This window comes from Sarcophilus harrisii, chromosome 3 (genome assembly GCF_902635505.1).
Source record: "Sarcophilus harrisii chromosome 3, mSarHar1.11, whole genome shotgun sequence".
NCBI lineage: Eukaryota > Metazoa > Chordata > Mammalia > Dasyuromorphia > Dasyuridae > Sarcophilus > Sarcophilus harrisii.
Genome location: NC_045428.1, coordinates 542,697,653 through 542,720,133, shown reverse-complemented (window position 1 = coordinate 542,720,133; position 22,481 = coordinate 542,697,653). Strand labels below are relative to the sequence as shown.

Below are 22,481 nucleotides of genomic sequence, written 5' to 3'. Positions count from 1 at the left end.
AGCCTTGAACCTGAGTTCAAATCCACCCTCAGATACTTAACACTTCCTAGCTGTGTGACCTTGGGCAAGTCATTTAACCCCTCACCCAATTGCCTCACCCCCCAAAAAAAATTCTAAGCATACATAAATGAGTACTTTACAGTTCATCTTCCCCATGAGTATTAAAATGGAAACTTAACTATTTGGTAATTCCACAGACTTGATGTTGAAATGATTGCTCCTTTCTGTGAAGAAGCCTAAGAAAAGGGACAGTTGCTACATTAGAGCTTTCCCTCTCGGGAATATATGTTAATGGCTTCTTAGATTGACAATGCTGGGAGCCTGGCTGAAACTTAATTGTGTTGGTAAATTTTTAATGCCTCACAATCGAAAATTAGGTATCTTTTATAACAATTTCAGTGAAATAATAGACAAAATAAATTCTCCAAAAGAGAGGAAAAAAATTTTTACTTTACAATTTGATTAGAGGCAAAAAGGGTATGCATTAGAGATAGTCATGTGTGTTTTCTAGAAACTATTATTGTAAATCAGGTAAAAATGGGCTAGCAATAGCAGCAGTATCTGTGGTTGAATAGAAAGTTTTACTAGACAGATGCCAGTTGCACAGAATGCCAAAATCGTTTTTTTTCCCCTTCCTTACTATTTGGGGTTAGAATTGGAGAATTTATTGCCCTTGGCAAAAACTCACTAAGAAAGAGGATCATTATAGCCTTAGAATTGCGGTCAATCAGCTCTCTCAAGTTTCTGCTGTCCTAGAGTTCTGCATTTAAGTTTTTAAAAAACAAAATGCAAAATTTGATTTGTTTCATCATTATTTTGGTTCAAGATGCCATCTGGATTGGGCTAGGTGACTTTAAGGTCCTTCTAGCTCTTAAATCTACAATACTAGAGTTTTGATTTTACCAACATATTAGGTGTCAGCCACTGCTCTGAAAAACCTATCATATCTTCACCCAAACATATTGAAGAAATATGGGTGAAGGACAAGACTGTGGATACATCTATTTTCATAGGTTTAGAGGATTAAATCTGGAAAGGACCTGAGAGATCCCTAGTCCAACCCTTTGTTTTTGCCACTGAAGAAAGTTAGACCTAGGGGATGAGCATGGAGGGAAGAGAGAGAGAGTCAGAGAGGAAATGATTTAGACCATTCAGGTAATAAGTAGCAGAACTAGGATTTGAATCAGCGTTTTTGAACTTCAAATCTAGATTGATCCATCAATCAACCTTTGTGATGTGTTCATCTTAAGCTCTTAAGAACCGAGCTCAATGGTGTTCATGCTTCATAAAGTCTATTGAGAAGTTTTATTCACTGTTCTGAAAACTGCCATAAGGTCAGGCTGGATTTTACCTGAGAGTTTTTGAAGTAATCTGTACTTTTCTGGGAGAGAGGGAAAGTAAAATCCTGATTGGAACCCTGGTAATCCTTACTAATATCTTGGTCTCATTGTGAGCCACCTTCTTATTTTTTGAATTTAAATGGGATTATTGGTGAATTCTAAACTGAACAGGCCAGTGTTTCAGGGTCTCTTTGTGCTGTCTGCAAGTTCTCAATTCAACAAGCATTTTTTTTTTCTTCCGAGGCAATTGGGGCTAAGTGATTTGCCCAGGGTTGCACAGCTAGGAAGTTTTTAGTGTCTGAGGTCAGATTTGAACTCAGGTCCTCCTGACTTCAGGGCTGCTCTATCTACTGCTTCACCTAGCTGCCCCCAACAAGCATTTTTAAAGTAGCTCTATACTCTGTGCAACAAACACTTAAGTGACTATACTCCTTGCAGTTACTGAGTGTTGTACATGCAAAGATAAAAGTTTCCTTTCTACCTGAGTGAACTAGCAAATAAATGCATTGTAACTAGGAGGAGGAAGAAAATACTGACAGCTGGAGGGATCTGGAGAGGCTTCCCATATAGAAGGGAGCTTAGGACTCCAGTAGGATCAGATGAGGAGAGAGAGTGCTTTAGTCTTGGGGCACTGATGGCCCCGGGCAAAGTTTGGCCTGTGGCTGGCTTTTATCTCAGTGATTGGCCATTTTGAAGTGAAGACTGCTTGGTTTACTCTGTTTTCTAGAGTATTCCTCATCTGTAACAAAATTTCAGTCCGATTTTCCTTCTTGCCAATTCTTTAGAAATAGCTCTGTGATTAGTTTCTCTGTAGAACTACTTCATGGTTTGCTCCTGTTAGCTTTCCCTCTGGGAAATATTTACTTTGGGGCAGAAAGATAGCACAATACATGCCACTTGCTACATTGTCTTACCTTTGGTATTTGCATTTTTCTCTTTGATGTTTATTATTAATTTTATTGCTGTTTATTGGTCTTGTAGCTTTAATAATTTTCCTATCATAATTTTGTTCTTTTTTTTTTTTTTTTTTTTAACTATCAGTACTGTTGATGGTTGCTTCCTTCAATGCATTGTAAAATCTGGATTAGGAGGTCAAGTTTGATTTGGTTCAGTTACTCTTTCTGTTTGAAGTTCTCGTTCAGTATTTCTCATCCTTTAAGTCCATGCCCTCCCTATGATCTTGCTGGAGCACACTGAGGGTTAAAGAGGCTTTATCTACCAACTCATCCAAACATCTGTTTGTTTGCCTGTAAGATCGCTGCCCAAACTCTAGAGAATGTGTTCAGGTTCCAGCTTTATAAGACACTATTTTTGGATTTTTGGCAAAGAACTTTGCTTCTCCTAGCTTCAGTTTCTACATCTGTGAAATAAAGCTAATGATATTCAGTACCACCTACCTTATAGGATCATTGCTGATGTATATACAGTATGTTGTAACTATATGAAAAGTGCTATATGAAAGTGAACTATTTTTGCCAACAGTGTGATAAATGCATACCATTTTCTTCTTATGTCTGCCATGGTTCAAAGCCAGATACCCCAAAAATTGGCAAGGAAAAGTCAAGGGACTTTGTTTGATAGTTGAGGGAACCCAAAGATGCCATTATAATGCAACAAAATATGCCAGTATAGTGGTCTTATTTTTATTCATAAAGATCTGTTAGAGATGGCAGCAATATATTTTGTTGAGAGTTTTCTGAACGCTGTCCACATAAAATGGCTGTTTTCAGAGGGTGTGCTGTGACATGCTAGAGTGATACAGATTTTGTTAGGTTTGCTGCAAATTTTTGAACCTAGTGTTATTGTAGAAAAAAGAAAATTTAAATAATTTTGATTAATGTAAATTTTATTGACCCACCATGCATAGTGGGGTGTGCATTGTAGCTGTTGGTGTCTGCATTTTGCCCTATGGTAAGTATAATTATCACAGAATTACTGTTACTCTATGTACTAATTTCAGAACATCGGCAGAATGGCTGCCCTTATTGAAGGGAAGCAGTATACATTAGTCTCTTGACTCTTCCATAGAGTTGCCACCTTAAACAGTTGGTGTGCCACAGTTCTTCATGACAAAGAATAGATTGTGCTCTTAAGCAAAGAAAGTTTGAGAATCCCTGAAATTTTAGAATTGAAAAGAGCCTTAGCAGGGCATCTAGTACAGCTTCCATCTATGCTGTGTATAATGTTCCCACCAAATAGGGCTCATCCAGTTCCATGAAAACATCTCAAGTCTTCCCAGGGTAGTAGTTCTATTTATGAACTGCTGTGATTATCGGGAAACTTTTTTTTTCCCAGTGAGTTATACAGAACCTAGTTCCATTTAATTCTTTAGCTTTAATCACTAAATGGGTGTGGCCTCAGTTAAACTAAGACCTCTTGAAGACCTTAACTTAAAAAGGCCACTGCATCCAGGGACATCTCCAGTTGTCCTGATTTATATCTGGTCACTGGACATAGATAAAATCCAATTCACCCACATGTCACAGTATCACCTCCCTCATATCTTGGTTCTCTTAGAGAAGAAAGGACAAACATCAACCTCTCTCCTCCCAACCCCCATTTATCCTAGTTCTGCTTCCTGGGGCCTAGCAGAGCAAGTTGGAGCCTCTTTCATATAGACATTCAGTTTTAAGGACCAATATCCCATCTCCCACTAAGTGATTATAAACTTTCTTACTTTCTTCAGCTAGGTCTCCAGTGGCCAAAAACTCATTGTCTTTACCCAGAACTCCTCTCTTCTTATCAATGGCACTATCATCTGACCCAGGTCTCAGTGATATCCTTGGAATACTCACTCTTATTCATCCTACATATCCAGTTTGTTGCCAAATCTTGAGACCTTTAAACTTCACAATCTCTCATATATATCAACTATTTTCATTCACTTTGCCACTTATTTCAGCCCTTCACCAACTCTTGTTTAGACGATTTCAGTGATTTTCTTCCACTTAGTTGTCAGTATGATTTTCCTACAGCATAAGTTGGATTATATTATCTCTGTTCAGTAAACTCCAGTGGCTCTTTACTTCTCCCGGGATCAAATGAAAATCCTTTGGCAGTTAAAGCTCCTTACCACTTGTTCCTTTTCTACCTTTCCAGTTTTCATATGCCTTATTCCTCTTTACAACTGCACTGATCCACGCACATTGATTCACTTGCTATTCCTTGCATATCTCCCATCTCTGACTTTGTGCTGTCACCCTGGAATAAATATTCTCCCTTCTCCCCTCTGCCTCATTTTGCTCCCTTCCTTCAAGACTCAATTCAAGTATCACCTACACGAAGCCTTTGTAGATCCTTCCAGCTTCTACAGCCTTCCCCTCTGAGAGTATCTTTTTTCCCCCCTTTTATGTATGTTATCTATGTGTTATCTCTCCCATTACAGTGTAAGTGCTTTATGAACAAGGCCTGCATTTCTTCATTTCGTTGTATCCAGAGTGTTTAGGAAAGTGCCTGGCACATAGAACTTAACCATAGGTATGTTGATTTGGGCATTTTCTTATACTGATGAAAATATTGACTTGACCCTTTCTCTACCTCCCTATCCTCCCAAAAGTTTATTTACGGGTTGGTTGTGAGAGTTTGTTAAGTTTTTCCTGATAAAGATTATATAAAAATGATGTATAAATAGGTATTCCATAAAAATCTGTTTTACTTTCAAAGTTACTGATATCTAGTACTTGATCATACTAGAATGAAACTTTTGAATTATAGCAAGCAGTTTCTATAGATTTCTAGCAAGCAATCAGAAAAAGTTGATAATACTCTTCCATGCCAGGCCCTGTGCCTAATACTGGCATTTCAAAGTTAAAAATGAGGTTGTTTGTGGCCTTGAGGAGTTTGTATTCTCAATAGTAGTCATATGCATTTATATATACACAAGTATGTAGTATGTGTATGCGTCCATGCACATTATATATATTATGTATTAGAGCAATAATGTTATTTTTCTGTGGGAAAATGTGTTTAAGACTACAATTTGGAATACATGAAAACTGTGTAGCATCTGGAAAGAGTACTAGACCTGGAGCCAAAGGCCCTGGATTCCAGGCCTACCTCTTACCAGTCATGTGACTTTCCTCACCTTATCTCTCAGCCTTTTTTCTCATCTGTAAAATGGGAGTGGAAATACTTGCAGTATCTACCTGATAGTAGAGTTGCAGAGATCAAATAAAAATGTTTATGAAACAAAATGTCCTAAACAGATGGGCGTGATTATTGCTGTCTTGGCCTATGGTAGCACAAGACATAGACTCCTGTGTCTTGCCAGATTTGTGGCATCAATCAGATACTACCTTGGTTCCTAATTGTCAGATCTCTTGTCCTGTGTTTGGGAGCAAGAATTCCATCCATGGCAGAGTAGTAGATGAGAGGTCTTCTGTAGAAAAGGAGGAGAGAAAAGCTTTGAGCAGAGTGCCTTATAGAAGAAGTTAAAGGAGAGAGAAAGCTCCAGGACTCCAGGAGCTTCTTGGTAGTTGGAAAGGGCGTAGATAGAATTTGGGCATCAGTAGCTCTGGTGTTGGAGCACATGCATTGGGAAAGTTGTGAGGATCAAGAGAAATCCAAAAACAGGGAAAGGAGGAGAGGAGTTCCAACAGCCATACTGATAGAAGGGGGTGAGTTGGTAGAGGTAACTATCTTTATAGTCATGGATGCCTTTATTCATTGAATGCTTAGTGGAAATAGTTGAGTAGCCTGTGGATTAGAAGCAATAAAGAAGAGTTGTGGAGTTTTAGATTTAGAGGAGACCTCTAAGATCATCAAGTTTAATTTTCCAGGGGGTTGTAAATGGGTCCCAATATCCTGCTCTGTGGACTTCTTTTCATTTCTCTTTCATCTTTCATTTGTCTGTGGAGCTCTAGTGCCCTTTTTTGCTCTACCCAAGACTTTGAAGGCTATTTTGTTCTTTGGTATATGTTTAATGCCTAATTTTCTTCAGCTTTTATAGTACTTTTCTCATCTTATGACCACCACTCCTCCTAAATTCCTTTGATCTCAATTGGCTCACTTTTTTCTGTATCCCCAGCACTTAGCACAGCATAGGTACATAGTAGGTGCTAAAGTATTTACTGACTGACTTTTGACTGGGATGGGTAAAAACTATAATGTGTATATGAACACACACACACACACACACACAAATACATATTGCATTCGGACTTCTCCAAATTGGTTTGTTGAATGTTTGTATGTTTCCTTCTTCCAGGCTAGAATTTTTCCATGATAATTCAGATCCAATAAATACTAAATAAATCTAACATGGCCCTACTCTGTTCATTCCCTGAAATAGAAGCTAAAGCCATCTTCTTCAACCCTCTCACAGTAACAGTTCTCTTTATTGTTCAAGGTTAACATTAATTTAGTTACATTAATATTCGAGATCCATTAAAACCAGTTTATTTTTGGTGGTATAATCATAACAATTGATACCACAAGACTGATTTTATTGAAATGAGCCATACAGAATCATTCTTTATTCACCTAACCTGATTCAAGGGTTAAAGGCCCTTTGTACGCTTGATATAGTCGGACATTGCATGGATTTCCCTTCTCACAAAATTTGGTACCCCTGAAAATTCAGGAGTGTGATATTTTTTTCTCTCCCCAGTAGTGAGGTAAGATTATCTGTTAAGTAGATTTGGAAGGTGATATAGTTGCTTTGAGAATTGAACATCTTTACCACAAACTGGCTGTATGCCTGGCCTCTGGAAAACTACTATTCTCTTAGCCTCAATTTCCTCTATAAAATGAAGGGGTTGGATAGTTCTCTCTAAGGATCCCTCTCAGTTGTAAAATATATGTTCTGAAAGAGTTGTCAGTATTAAATTCCCCAAAATTAGATCCCCAGAATTTGGGCATCTAACAAAACATAGCAAAGAGCTGCTTTCTTTGGGGTGAGATGGTGTAACAGCTTCCAATTTTTAAAAATAATATCTTGTATTTCCAAATACATGCAAAGATAGTTTTCAGCATTCAACTTTGCAAAACTTTGTGTTCCAAATTTTTCTCCCTCTGTCCCCTTCTCTTCCCTCCCCTAGATAGCAAGCAATGATATATGTTACATATGTGTGATTCTTCTAAACATATTTTGATATTTGTCATTCTGCACAAAAAAATCAGATCAAAAAGGGGAAAAAAAGAAAACGAGAAAGAAAAAAACAAACAAGCAAATAAAAAAGGTAAAAATACTATGCTTTGATCCACATCTGGATCAAATGGATGCAGATGGCTCATTCCATCATAAGTCAGTTGGAATTGTCTTGAATTACCTCATTGTTGAAAAGTCCATCATAGTTGATGCTCACATACTCTTGTTGCTGTGTGCAAGGATTTCTTAGTTCTGCTCACTTCACTTAACATCTGTTCATGTAAGTCTTTCCAGGCTTTTCTAATATCAGTCTGTTCTTATCTTATAGAGCAATAATATTTCATCACATTTGTATATCACAACTTATTTAGCCATTCCCCAAGTGATGGGTATCCACTTCATTTCCAATTCCTTTTCACTACAAAAAGGGCTGCTATAAACATTTTTTGCAGGTGTGGATCCTTTCCCCTTTTTTATGATCTCTTTGGGTTACAGACCCAATAGAGACATCACAACTTCCATTTTGAAATGGAAGTGAAGGAAAAATGTGCAACTGACCGTGCCACACTCCCTCCATTTAAACTTCTAGGCTTAACTGATTCAAGCAAAAGAAAGAATAAGGGGAATTTATACTTTGTTGATCTAGCGTCCCATTCATCATATGATTTTTGAGGAGACTGAAGAATGGCAATACTCTTCTTTCTTGTCATAAACTCTTTTTCATTAGTCATGGAAATTTTGGTTCCATTCAAAGCCTAGTTCTTTCGACTTTAAAAACTCAAGTACTCTTTAGGTTTCTTTAGTAGCATCAGATGGATATGTAACTTGTGAACATATTGGTATTGTGATGCTACATGCTAAATCCTTGTTAGGTATTACAGAGCAAAAATAGATAATGTAATGAAACTGTGATTACATTGTCAGAGTTAAGAAATATTTATTGTGCCTTCTATGTGTGTAGAAATCATGCTAGATCTGTGGGTACAAAGAAACATAGGCCCTTTTGAATTGGAAGGAATCTCAGTCATCTAAGGTATCCTTTCCTATTGGAAGCACAAAGGATTTGTCATCAGTCCTTGTCCCATAAGTAATTACATGGAGAGGGGAAAGGAGAGGTGAAAGAAGGGAGAAAGTAGAATTGGTGTGCTAACCATCAATTGAGTGGCAATATATTTGCTGCAACTCAAGTTCATAAAAGGGAATAATCGCCCAAATCTGGAATACTTGACTGAGACTTCATGGAGGAGTTGTGTTTTAAGGTTAGGTAGTTTATAAATAAGTAGAAGAGAGAGAAGGATATTTTAAGCATAAGAAAAGGAGAAAAGACAAGAACATGTAGGACATAATCAGGAAAGAATGAACATATTAATTTGGCTAGAGGGAATCAGTGGAAGATACATAGAGTGTGAAGAGCCTTGAATGCTAAATTAGAGTATAGACTAGATTGAATACAATGAGGAGTCCCTGAATATTTTTGAAAATGTATTTTAGAAAGATGAATCTTAAAGTGGTATTTAGGATGTTAGCTGGATGGTGCAATGGATGAAACAATGCTCTTGAAGACACATCTTCCCAAGTTCAAATCCTGCCCCAAACACTAACTAGCTTTGTGATCCTGAGCAAGACACTTAACTTTGTCTCAGTTTTCTTATTTGTAAAATAAGCTGGGGAAGGAAATGGCAAACTACTCCAGTATCTGTGCCAAGCAAATTCCAAAATGGGGTCACGAGTCAGAAATGACTGAAAAACAACTGAATATTATCAGAAATGGGGATGCTGTTCTGGAGGACTCATTTGTAATAGTCTGTCTTTGAGGGAGTTAAGGATGTGAGCTATGCTGATTGCAATAGGAAAGGTAAAGAAGGATTTTTTAAAAAGTGTAAAATAAAAATTGGCAAGACTAAGGGAACAAGGCAAAGAGAGTGATAGACATATAAGTCAAAGATGACTAGGGATTACATCTAAAGTGATTGAGGAAATGATGCCATGGACTGGAATAGGAAAGTGTGAATAGGAGAATTTAGGAAAAGGTGAGAGAGGTTTAAAACACCAGGACATTCAAGTAGAGATGGTAATAAGTAATTAGCTATCTGGGAGCTAGGTGGTACACCTAGGACACCAGACTTGGAGTCAGGAAGATCTGAGTTCAATAATAGCACCTACTTCCCAGGGTTGTTGTGAGGATCAGTTGAAATAATATTTGCAAAGTACTTAGAATCTCAAACATGGTAGAGACTGTATAAGTATTCATTTTTGTTATCTACTGCTGTGAGGCTGAAATTTAGGAGAGAAGTCGGGGCCAGAGATATAGATTTGGAAAGCAACCAACTTAAAATAGTTGAAGCCACAAAATATGATGGGGGACTCTATGGATGAAATAGTCTTCTTTTGTTTGCCTTTTCTTTCTGATGTGATTTTTTTCTTTCACAACATGACTAATATGCAAATATGTGTAAAGTGATTGTACATGTATAGCCTATATCGGATTACTGTCTTGGGGAGGGAGAAGGGGAAGAGAGGGAGAGAAAAAAAATTTGGAACACAAGATCTTACAGAATTGAATGTTAAAAACTATCTTTATATGTAATTGGAAAAATAAAATACTACTCAGAAATAAAATTTTAAAAAGAAAATTCTCTTTTAAGACTAAAACAAGAACATTGAAAGCAGATTTGGGGTATGCTTTTCTGTAGGTGGGGGCAGAAAGAGGAACCTAACTAAGGCGACTGAATGAACAAAGCTATAGGAATTGTTGTCTGTGAGTCAAAGATTGATACTTGTCAAGAAAAGTAAAAGCTGACAAATAGAGAATGGGATTTGTCAATAAGGCCATCTTTGGGGACTTTAAGGAATACCAATTTAATAACGTGGTGAAAGCTAGTTTGTAAAGAATTAAGGAGCTGATGGTTGATGATGAAATTGAGGCAACCAAAGAAAGGAAGAAGAGACTAGGACAAGGGCAGGGCCAGGAATGGAGTAGATGTCAGGAATTGGCAAATATTTTGTCCTAGAATATTCTACTAAGTTTATTTCTCATTAACTTTTCTTTTAGATTTGGAACTTATATATTTGAAGCTTTAAATTTGGATTTATTTTTAGGCATTTATTCTTAGAATCACAGAATACTAATGTTGAGGAAGGGACTTCAGGGAGTATCTAACCTAATCCCCTTGTTTTATGCATGGTTATACTGAAGCTCAAAAGAAATTATGGCTTGCTTCAGATCACATAATCAATGTCATAGCTGGAATTAGAACCCAAGTCTTCTGATTCCTAGGTTAATGTTCTTGTAAGTTTTTTGAGTCACCTAATTGTGATAAAGAATACAAGTTATATTAAGAGAATCTGGTGTGGTAACATATAAGAATTTTGATGAAAGAGAATATCATAAAAATAATACATACTAGATTCATAACCAACCATAGACAACAAATGTATGTTTGGTTTATTTACCCGAGAATATTCAGTTACTCAAAGCATAGTTTTCCCGCATTGCTCATTCCCAAGAACAATAAACATATAAAAGTCATTTTTAAAGTATCATGATGTAGATAGACTTAGAATAGATTGAGGAAAACAGCTCAGATCCTGCCTCTGACACTTAGCCATGAGATAGACCATGTGCAAATCATTGAGCTCATCTGAGCCCTACTCAAATCTCTGACTTGACATTATAAACAGATTGTGAACTGCACTGGTGGGTGGTTTGTAGAGCCACGTCACAGATTCTTGATGTATTGCCACGTTTTCTTTTTTCTTTGAACGTGCATTTTATAAAGGAGGAATGCTTGTTGATATATTTCAAAGACCTGTGATTTCATCAGCGTGAGAGTTTATGTCTATGCACAAGGGAACCCCACTGTTATTTAGGTGGTCCGAGTGAGTGACTGTGGCCAGTCTGGTGTCTGGATCTCTGAGCTGGACTGAGCTCTTCCTCAAGAGACCCACAAGGAGTTTGTTGCACTCAAATATTTCCAGCTTGGGTAAGGCCATTCTCCAGGACTGGCACCTTACTTGGCATAGTCTTCAAGAACCTAGCTCCACCACAATAATTAGGACTTTCGTGGAGGAGTGTCACAGAAATAACGCTAAATTTTCAGATTTAATAGCAAGGAAATAACTTGGATTTCTTGGGAATTATGGCAGTGGAACAAAAATTGCATCATCTCTAGCCAAGCTCTAAAGCAAGGGTCCTCAAACTACGGCCCGCGTGCCAGATGCGGCAGCTGAGGACAATTATCCCCCTCACCCAGGGCTATGAAGTTTCTTTATTTAAAGGCCCACAAAACAAAGGTTTTGTTTTTACTATAGTCTGGCCCTCCAACAGTCCGAGGGACAGTGAACTGGCCCCCTATTTAAAAAGTTTGAGGACCCCTGCTCTAAAGAGTGGGTGGGATATATGTATGTTCTGTGAGTACTGGTCCAAGTGATTAGAGAGGGTCATTGCTAGGTTAGCTGAAGGTTGTGAATTTTTTTATTTGGTGTCTCTTAAAAGCCATCTGTTCAGTTATAAGCTGTGATTTATGCCAGTGGATGGAGATTGTAGATCCTTGAAGTGACAAAGTAAGCTGTGGCAGGGAGGTGCTTCCTTTAGGCATCTTCTGGAATGGGACGTGGGGAATGTGGGGGGAATTAGTTTGCAACCAGCCCTTCTACCCCACTAATTGGGCAAGTTTTTGTGTTAGGTGAAGCGGTACCAGTGCACCTTTGAGGGCTGCCCTCGCACTTACAGCACGGCAGGCAACCTGCGCACCCACCAGAAGACCCACCGGGGCGAGTATACTTTTGTCTGCAACCAGGAGGGCTGTGGCAAAGCCTTCCTCACCTCATACAGTCTCAAGATCCATGTGCGAGTACACACGAAGGAAAAGCCATTTGAGTGTGATGTGCAGGGCTGCGAGAAGGCATTCAATACATTGTACAGGTCAGTTCCTTCTTCCTCCCATTTTGTATGATGGATATGTTTCTGAATCATTGTGTGTCATCTTCCCTCTGGGAGAGGGAGGTAGATAAAGTGGTCACCTTGGTTGGTTTTGCTTACTAGATTTTCTTTGTTTCAAGGGAGGGTTGGGAAGCAGGGTAGAAGATAATACTGGGAAATGACTAGAGTAAACAAGAGATATTTATGAAACTTTAGAATTGTGTGTAAATGAAATCTTTATAAGCTCAAATCATTTGTTAACTTGATCATTTTAGCTGTGACTCAGTTGATACTTCCTACAAACTCCCAGATAAACCTTCTTATGGAATTCATAGAAAATATTTCCTGGAAAACTTATCAGTTGGTACTAGAAGGGAGGATTATGTCCTTTATTTTGCCATTTGGTACTAACGCTAGCTAATCATTTTAAATGCATGCAGTTAGCAGTTTCTCAAGTATCCTTTTTGTAAGTCCAGATTTTCAGATGTCTCTTGCTTCAGGTGAGAATATACCTATATTTAACTTTTTTGTCTCATGGACTAAAGTTCTTTCCAGAAAATTTTAGTTTCTTGTACAGAGTCATTTTGTCCCTTGGCTCAGGACCTCGCTCTGTGGGGCATAGAGAGCTTCTCTCAGCCACACGGAGAGCTGCCTGTTTTGGTTCTGAATAGTATGGGGAGGGAACTGGAGGTGAGACATCATGACCTTTCTTTTGAATCTTCTGCTTGCTAATATAGAGCTATTTTCCTTTCCCATCCCCCTCCTGAGCAGTTTGCACATTTGTCTGTTCTCCAAATCTGATCATGCTTAGGACTGTCAGGGCCCAGCTGCTGTTAGAAGTAGAATGGGGGAAAGAAGGAGGGGGCTGAGCAATATAAAAAAACAACTAATAGAAGTACACAGATGCAGAGAAGGAGTGTCATGCCCAGACACACAGTATGTCCCAGGAGGTCAGTATCAAAAAACAACAAGAAAGGGAATCCAGGAAGCAGCTAGGTACTGGCTCCCTGTTAGTGCCCACAACCAGTCTCCTTTATGCAAGTGCTGCCCTTCCAGCCCTGTGTCTTGTCAACTGAAGAGAACTGAACAGGTCTGTAACCTGTGGATGGCCAAAGTCAAGCAGAGTAGGCTAGAGACAGGGAGGTTGGGAACCAAACAGGCGTAATTTTTAAGTGAGGGGAATGGGTTGTAAGCAAGGAAGTGTGTGCCAGAGCCCTGCCTCCTGTGGTGGGACCCAAGGCAGTGTGGGGATATCTCAATAATTATACCAGTGGCTATATATATATAGCCACTCCTATATATATCTATCCCTGGAGTCCTGACGAGGACTAACAGCAACAATGAGACAAATTTGATTTCATACATAGCAGGACTTCACAGCCAGAACATGGCTTCAGTGCTTCTGCAAGCTCAGAGAATACCTGGTGCTGCTCAGGGCAGTGCAGTAGATCATCCAGAAGGTGTGTGCAAAGGATTGTTGTGCCAAGGTCAGGGATAGTTTGCTTGTTGCATCTCCTCCAAAACTGACCATGATGACTCAAGGGTATTATTGTACTTGCTGAGGCCAGGGAGATGGATCATAAATACAGACTGGTTATGAAAACAGCTCAAGTTTTCTATTTATCACTTTGTATAATCTTATTTGACTGTCATGATAATCCTGTGGAATAAGTCAGAATGTTCATTTGTATTGTTTTTATGTAATAGTTGAGGAAACAAAAATGATTTAATAATAGTTCTTAGCTCCTAGAAAACAGGGTATCTCCTAATATCTTGACAATATCAAAGGCATAAAGAAAGATGTGTTGGCATTCCTGAAAAACAATCTGGAAATATTCTGATCTGGCCCAGAAAAGTAGAGATTAAATAACAATAAAGAGAATTTTCCTGGGTGTTTTGCAGACTGAAAGCACACCAGCGGTTGCATACGGGGAAAACCTTTAACTGTGAATCAGAAGGCTGCAGCAAGTACTTCACCACGCTCAGTGATCTGAGAAAGCACATTCGAACCCACACAGGAGAGAAGCCATTTCGGTAGGTTACTGAGTCTGTCACTTTAAAGCCACAGGGCTGTTGAATGCAAACCAGGTTTCTGTTGGGTTTCTTCATGTATAGTTATATTTCTTCTTTTTTCAATTGGGGAAACTTCTTATTAGTTCTTCTAATTTTTCTGAGTGTAACAGTACTTACAGTACTTCTGTACTTACAAAAACATCTCCTCTAATACTGGCCATGAATGACTTGAGGGTACATTGTACTTGTTGAGGCCAGGGCATGGATCATAAATACAAACTGGTTGTGAAAACAGCTCAAGTTTTATATTTATCACTTTTTATAATCTTACTTGACTATCACAATAATCCTGTGGAGTAGGTCAGAGTGTTCATTTGTATTGTATTCATTTAATTCTATTCATTTAGTAGTTGAAGAAACAATAATGATTCAAGATCTTGGTAATTTTAAGATTTTGCAAAATACTTTATATGTTACATCCAGTGAATCCTCCCAAGAACCTTGTGAAGTAGGTATTATTGCAGCCTGAAGTCACATAGTTGTCCTCGGTTCTGCAGCCTATATTGGTCAAGGTGATCAGTCAAGAACCAGCTTGACTTGATTAGGTTGGAATGGATTGACATTTTTCCTTCAGGGCCCATGCAGACAAACACATTCTTGGTGTTTGTGTTTGGCGTGGCTAAACTTTTGTATGGTAGATTTGCAGGATTATCCGAGGGCAAGATACCATGGTGTCCCCGACACCTAGCCCCCTTATTTATTTCACAGGCTACCTGAAATCCCAGAGGTCAGACACTGGACCCCAGGGTTTTTGTCTCGATGACATGCTCGTCTTTCCTCAGATGGCTCAGTTTATAAGAATTTGTTGTAATTAACCAATTTGGATTGGTTTGATTTATTTCATATTCAGGGTCACAAGTAATTTCTTAAATTCATTTATGTGGCTTTTCTGGTAGTCACCTCTCATTCAGTCACCGGAATCCATTAGATGCCAGGCAGTGGGGTTGGAGACAACTGGGAGGAGTCCCTGCGCTCAAGGGGCTTCCATTCTGTCCGAGGCCAGCAGGCACCCCTGCGTAAGTGTAGAAGGTAATGTAGGGAGTGTGGCAGGGCACTATCATGGAGCAGGTGCTGCTTGGAGCTGGGCTAAGATCCTGCCTCATGTGGGGAAGACTGTGACTCTGGGCAAGTCAGAGTCTCAGTTTCCTCATCTACAAAATGACTTGATGACATCTGGGATCCTTTCCAGCTCTGAATTCCTGGCAGAATTCTGGCAGGCAGAGGTTGGGGGGGGGGGGGGGGGGAGAGTGTATTCCAGACCCAGGATGCCTGTCCTGGGGAAAGGTTTGAGGAAAAAATATGGAATGTGGAATGTGAAAAAGAGCAAGAAGGGCCATTTCAGCTAGAAGGAAGTCTGATGGCAGGAAAAAGGTTGAGGCCAAATTGTGAAGGACCCATAAAAGCCAAATGGAAGAGTTTTAATTTATTTTAGGGATACTAGGGAGGTTATTGAGAAGGGGAGTGATATGGTCAGATCCAAAATAAGTAGAACCACTTGGGCAACTGTGTGGATGAAAATGCTGTTCTGAAAAGTACTAAGCGAAAGATTTCACTCAGGCATAAAGTGTACAGCACTGAGGCCACCCACTGCTAATTTAGCTTTTTTCTTTTTAAACTCTGTACCTGATTCCTCTGAACTCTGATAGATCACTGAGGCTTCATTCCGTTGCCTTCTGTGAAGTGTTCTTTGAATGCAGGTGTGTACATAAGTCATTGGTGGTGGAATTCCCCCTTAGCTAATGGTTGCTATTTCTTTTTTTTTAAATGACTTGTTCAGGTGTGATCATGATGGCTGTGGGAAGGCATTTGCAGCAAGCCATCACCTTAAAACACACGTCAGAACACACACTGGTGAGTTTGTTGTTTTAAATCCCTCTCGAGTTTTCTTTTACTATAAATGCAATGGTAATATGATTCAAATTGTTTAAATATGTGTTTTTGTTTGTTCCTCATAATAGCCCAGTGTATTAGTTGTTTTGCTATTTCCATGTGACAAATAAGGATCAAAGACTTGCCTAGTGTCCCAAAGTTAAAAAGGAAGCAGGGTTAGGACCTGAACCCAGCTCTTTCTGATCCCAAGCTTTCAGTTGTTAATGGTTTACAGAATTGTGCTTAACTTCCCACATGGATACATGACTTTCAAAGGTCAGATCATAGAACTTGGAACTGAAAGAGACCTTGGAGATTATTTTGTTTGATACTCTTATTTATAAAGAAGATGAAACTGAATTTCAGAGAGGGAAAACACTTGCCCAATCTCACCTAGGAAAACAGTAGTCCTGATTTTCATGGCGAAGTCCTGTTTCTACTCTGTTCTGCTCTTTCATCAATAATCATATCCCCAGGAAATAGGGGAAAATGCAAGAGTACTTATAACATAGAACCCAAGAAGAATTGTTCATCCGATTAAACTTTGGAGTACCATATTGTGTTCAGAGTTTTGCCTATTCAGAATTGACCGAGTGAGGTAGTAACAAGCTCTCCTTTTGTCACTCTGTGCCTGGGTAAATAGGTCTGGGGAGCACACAAAATCCATTTAGGGTAAAACTAATTTAGGGTAAAAATAACTTTTTCCTTTCTTTAGGTGAAAGACCCTTTTTCTGCCCCAGTAATGGCTGTGAGAAGACATTCAGCACCCAATATAGTCTGAAAAGTCATATGAAAGGACATGATAACAAAGGACATTCATATAACGCACTTCCAAATAGCATGTCTGAGGTATGTGATTCTTTGTTCCCTTTCCTGTCTCCCATTTCTATGCTTTGATCTCTGTAATACAGGATAACTGCTTGGCTGCTTTGTGTAATGTCATGGTAAGCATGTTTTAACGTTTATTCTTTCACTAAATTTTGTTGAGAAGGTAGCAAATTGTATCAAGATGATGTGTCTTTTGAAAGGAAAGAGAATCCTGAAATTCATCTAGATTAAGTTTCCAAGGATTCATTTGTGTGATGCTTTGTGAATATAAAGCATCTCTGTCACATAGCCCTGTGAGGCAGGGAGTGGATTATTATCCCCTTTTTCAGATTTAAGAACATATTTACAGATTTAAGAGCATATCTATATCTTTTTATCTATCTATATCATAATATAAAGGTCAATTGACTCACCCAGATTCCCTCTTGCTAATAAAGAGATCTTGGACTGCCATTCCCCCTACTCCTCCCTTCCCTTGGCTGGCTGGGGCTCATTCTGGGCTTTTGTAAAATGAAGCTCTTGATTCTTTGCTGCCTTCATATCTTACTCTGAATTTGCAATGTACTAACTTTAAAAAATATTTTAAATTATTTTTATGTGTCACAATATATTTTCAAATTTATTTCTCCCCTCCCTGGTGAGGAGGTTGTAGTAATGAAAGAGAGGAATAAACAATTCAACAAAACTAGGACTCCTGCTGCCTCCACTATTGTGTGTAGAGTCTATGCTCAGAGTCTGCTCCTTCTGCAAAAGGACTTTTCTATTCTTATTCTTAGGGCCTGTAGCCTTCAGTGATACAGAATGCAACTGAGCATTGGCTTTTCCAGGGAAATCTGTTGGTCTTTGGTTGTCATCCTGCTTGTCTATAGAATCTCCCTTATTTTATTCCTGTTTCTAATATGGAAGGATTTATAAGGGAGCTTCAGAAGGCTCCAGTTTGTTGTGCTCATTCCTGGAGGGCAGAGCCTGGAGAAGGAACTGTAGATTTCTGAAAAGACCCATTCATAGGTGGACTGTTTCCAGAAATGTTAAGTGAATGCCATGTTTTTGGAAATTTTCCAACAAAGCGAATGACTATCAATCAATAAACTTTTAAAAAATGCCCGGCATTGGGTTAAGTGTTAAGAGATACAAAGAGCTTATAAGCTCTCTGAGGGAAGGGACTTTTTTTCCCTTTCTTTGTATCTCCAGTGCTTAGCCCAGTGCCTAGTACATAGTAGGAACTTAAATATTTGTTGATTGACTAAGATAATAGAGGAGACAACATTTGCATAGATACACAAGATACACTGAGTAGATGGAATGTACGGTTAGAGTGGAAGGTTCTAGAAGCTGAGAGGACCAAAAAAGTTCTCTTGCAAAAGGTAGTGTTTGAATTGAGTCCCAGTGAAAGCCAGGGGTTCTCAGAGCTGGAGGAGAGTAGGAAGAACCTTGATTGTAAAAAGGGTTTAGGGTGTCCTGGGTTTAGGTGACCTCAGAGATCCCTCCTAATTCTAATATTCAATGTTTCATCAAGTTCAACTCCAGAAGGTTGGCTCCATGTAATGAGTCATTCTGACCACAGCAGTTTATGAAGCAGTTGTCTTACAGAAGTTGGAAGCATCTTATGAGGGGTAGCATAAGGATCTGCCACAGTGAAGGGTTGCAGATGAAATCAGAGAAGTTACTCTCAACTAAAGCAGGAGATTGTTTTTGGTGGTGATGGCTAGAGTCTTCTGGATCATAGGCTGTATTGAAGTGATTCATAGCTCCAGACATCTGAGAACTGCTAGCCTAAAGTATAGCTGTTCTTGCTGTGCTTTGGAAACCTGTCTTTGCAGACTATTTTTATAAAGGGTTAACCAGGTTTATAATTAAGTAACTTTCTTTTTTGTAAGTGAAGGAAGCCCCTAAGCTTCCTAAGGCTTTGGACTGATGCTTACTGGGAAATACATCTGTAAATGCTGATTTGTATTTCTTTTTTTTCTAATACTGCAGGACACAAACCACTCCCTTTGTCTGAGCGACTTGAGCCTCAAATCCAAGGATTCTGAGCTACGAGAAAATTCCAATACAGTAAGTATAATTTGTATCCATTGAGATATGTGGGACTGAAGTTAGTATCAAAAACAAACAAGCAAACAATAGTATTGGTCTTCCTCTGGACTTGGTTGATCTTCTTACTTTCATCCTGACTATTTGCCTTACTATGCAGTTCTGCTCTTGGGTTGCCAAGGCATTGTTTCTTCAAAGAGAGGCTCCTGTGATTTGGAGTTCACCCTCCTCCAGATAATTTAGAATATTTATTCAGCAGATATTTGTAAGGGCCGACTTACTATGTGCTGGGTATTTTATATGACTAGGTGCTTTTCAGTAGTTGGTTTTTGTGAAGCTGTGTTGAAGCAAAGCTTTGACCCCACAGTTCCTCTAGTGGAAAACCATTCTTTGCCTCAGTCTTAATGGCTCCAATATACTCTGTTAAGATTAGGAAATGTTCCCCCCATCCCAGTGAATGGCTTGATAAATCTATGCCTTCAGTCACTGCTTATATAAGCCGTTTGGTACAGTTCTCAGAATTATACCAAACTCATTCTTCCTTTTGAAGACCTGATTCTTGGGCAATTTTTTTCCCCATTTGAAGAAATTATATGGAATGGCAATGGGCCAAAAAATAATTAATTCCCATTGATGAGCCTTCTGGTGATGAAGTTCTGCCCATTGCTGGGCTTGCCTTTGGCTGCCAGATTTATGAGCCTCTCTGTCAGACCTTATTAGTCAGACTTGTCAATATATGTGCTTTCTTGGCACATCCTGGAGAGCCCACTGTTCCCCAACAGAGTGATGCTTTGCCACATGTGGTATGGTACAGAATAAATAGGAATTAACAACATGACTGAAGGTATTCAAGTAAACTGATGGTCTTGATGACCTTGGCTCAGGGATGTGATAGAAGGAAGTCAGCACTGGGTAGAAGGTTAGACTTTATGCTGAGATACCTGAATATCTTGGATTCCAGTGTCTGCTTATAATCTCTCAGATCATCTTAAGTGGCCCTAACTAAGACTTTGCCTTATTGAAAAATGTTCTGGAGCCCTGAGGCCCCCAGGCAGGGTGCTGTGGTTTAAGGATGTAAGAGGCACTGGACTGGCAACACCCCTCTTCTACAACTCCCATGATGTGATAGAAAAGGTCTACCTCTCCCTGCTAGATTGCCTGATACTGATAAGCTCCTTCTTGATTAATGAAGGTCATAGGAACAATGAAGCCAGTCTGGTGCATGGAGATCCCTGACAAAGAGACAAGAGAGAGATTGATTTCCACTATGTATCTGGAAGACATGAGAGTGCTACAGAAACCTAGGGTAGGCTGTATGTTGGAAAAGTTGGGACCCTACTCCAGGTCTAGAACATGATGACAAAACACTCTTGCTCATAAGATATAGAAAGACTAGTGGACTGGAAATTTGCTGACCCTGTTTTGCTCTGTGCTTTGCCATTAATCTTTATAATTATAGGCAAATTCCCCAGTAATGACTATAGTCCTGAATTATAGGTTTAGTGCTAGAAAGCACATTAAAGATCATTTAGTCCAACTTGCTGATTATACAGAGGAGGAAACTGACCCACAGGGGAAGAATAACTTCCTCAGGCCACAGAGATGTGGTAAGAGATAAAGGAAGAGCAACTTGGAGTGGAGGGGGAGGAAAGAGAAAGAAGAAGTCCCAAATTAGAATAAAAAGGTAGATTTCCAAACCCAGCTTTCTTTCTACTGTACCCTCCTACCTTCTGCAAAGGTCCCATCTTGCTCCAGAGGGCATGTTCTTCCTGGGGCTCTGACACATGTAAGTAGGAGGCATTCTTTTTTATTCCCCTCACATTTTGACATGTTTCCTTTCCTAGACACATGGCCAAGACCTTAGCACAATTTCACCAGCAATCATCTTTGAATCAATGTTCCAGAACTCCGATGATCCTACAATCCAGGAAAACAAGCAGACAGGTTTGTTCCCTAATTGACCATGAAGTTGTCATGAAAGTAGTCCAAATGCTTAGCGTGGGCCCTCTAAGGTGGGGTCTGTCAGTTCACATGACCTCACTGATCTTTTTCTAAAAGCCAAGGATTTTTAAAATTTTCATTCCTGTAGCTGTGATGCTTAAAAAGTCCAGCTGACTTTTTTCTTGCTTTGGGCTTATCATGCTCATCTTTGAGGCAGAGGCAGAGACAGACTAAAGGCCCAGTTGGGTCAGTATTACTGGCCTAGACTAGGTTCTTTAAAGAGTCTCCACTCCAGGGACAGCAGGTCAACTTATTGTTCCTGCTCCAGAAGAGCAGGCCCAGAGGTAGAAGTCCGAGAGGTTCCTAAGAAAAGCTTCAGGACTTGAGACTTTCCTGCTATGGCACACACCCTCAAATTTCATCTCTGAGATTCCAGTGAAATTTGTGGCCTTGGTCACCTTTTCCCGAGGTGAAAAGCAAAAGCCGCCTGCAGACAGGGATGCTTTGAGGAGCCATGACTACTGGAGGTGCACCAGTGACTGCTCTGTGTGTGTTGGGGGTGGGGTCTGGGGGGTCAGCTCAGGCTTGGGAAACTCAGTGTATACTTTCTTATTTCTTTTTCTTGCCAGCTGCCTTGATTGAAAGTTTTAATGGTGATACAGAGTCAGTCACCGCTGTTGCACCCTCCACGGGAGATTCAGCATCTTTATCTCTTCCACTTGTACTGCAGCCTGGCATCTCCGAGCCTCCCCAGTCTGCACTACCTGTCTCTGCGCCTCCCGCTCCTCCTCCTCTGACTGCTCCCTCCATAGGAACTGGTTCCCAGCCAGCTGCATTTGGGACCCCCCCTGCTATCTTACAACCTCCAGAAGGGCCAGTTGCCCACAGCACACAGTTTGCTGCTAATCACCAAGAGTTTCTTCCTCATCCTCAGCCACCGCAGCCCCTTGTGCCAGGACTTTCTGTCGTAGCTGGGGCTCCCCCAGTAACAGCGGCACCCCCAACCACCACTGAGGCCATGCCAGCTCTAGTTCAGACTCTGCCTCTGGGGGCCACCCCTGTTCTGACGAGTAACCCCACCATCACCATCACCCCAACTCCCAGCACGGCTATTCTGCAGTCCAGCATAGTTATGGGAGACCAGAATTTACAGTGGATACTCAATGGTGCAACTGGCTCTCCCCAAAATCAAGAGCAAATTGTGAGTACTAGACACTGAGTTGTATGGATATGTAGAGCATGTGGAGGGATTTGTATTTGCAGTGGAGTGCTTGAACCCTCAGGGGAGGGAGACCTTCCACATCAGCTGTGTAACAAGCTCCTTGAAATTCTGTTGTTGTTGTATCCTTAAAACTTACCATGATGCCTAGTATGTAGGTCAGTGTTC

At 39.8% G+C, this 22,481-nt stretch overlaps 1 protein-coding gene across 3 annotated transcripts in view; it reads left to right on the top strand.

The window, feature by feature from the left end:
• Positions 1 to 22,481, top strand: part of MTF1 (metal regulatory transcription factor 1) — a 28,808-nt gene that overhangs the window by 2,871 nt on the left and 3,456 nt on the right. For 2 of the 3 annotated variants that reach the window (XM_031962182.1, XM_031962181.1), the window contains 8 exons: positions 12,114 to 12,352; positions 14,252 to 14,383; positions 16,200 to 16,273; positions 17,007 to 17,140; positions 19,097 to 19,174; positions 20,346 to 20,459; positions 20,998 to 21,097; positions 21,724 to 22,295. In XM_031962182.1, coding sequence (XP_031818042.1) covers positions 12,114 to 12,352; positions 14,252 to 14,383; positions 16,200 to 16,273; positions 17,007 to 17,140; positions 19,097 to 19,174; positions 20,346 to 20,459; positions 20,998 to 21,097; positions 21,724 to 22,295 — 1,443 coding nt within the window. The remainder of the gene's footprint in view (positions 1 to 12,113; positions 12,353 to 14,251; positions 14,384 to 16,199; positions 16,274 to 17,006; positions 17,141 to 19,096; positions 19,175 to 20,345; positions 20,460 to 20,997; positions 21,098 to 21,723; positions 22,296 to 22,481) is intronic. The other variant, XM_031962183.1, reaches the window with a different exon arrangement.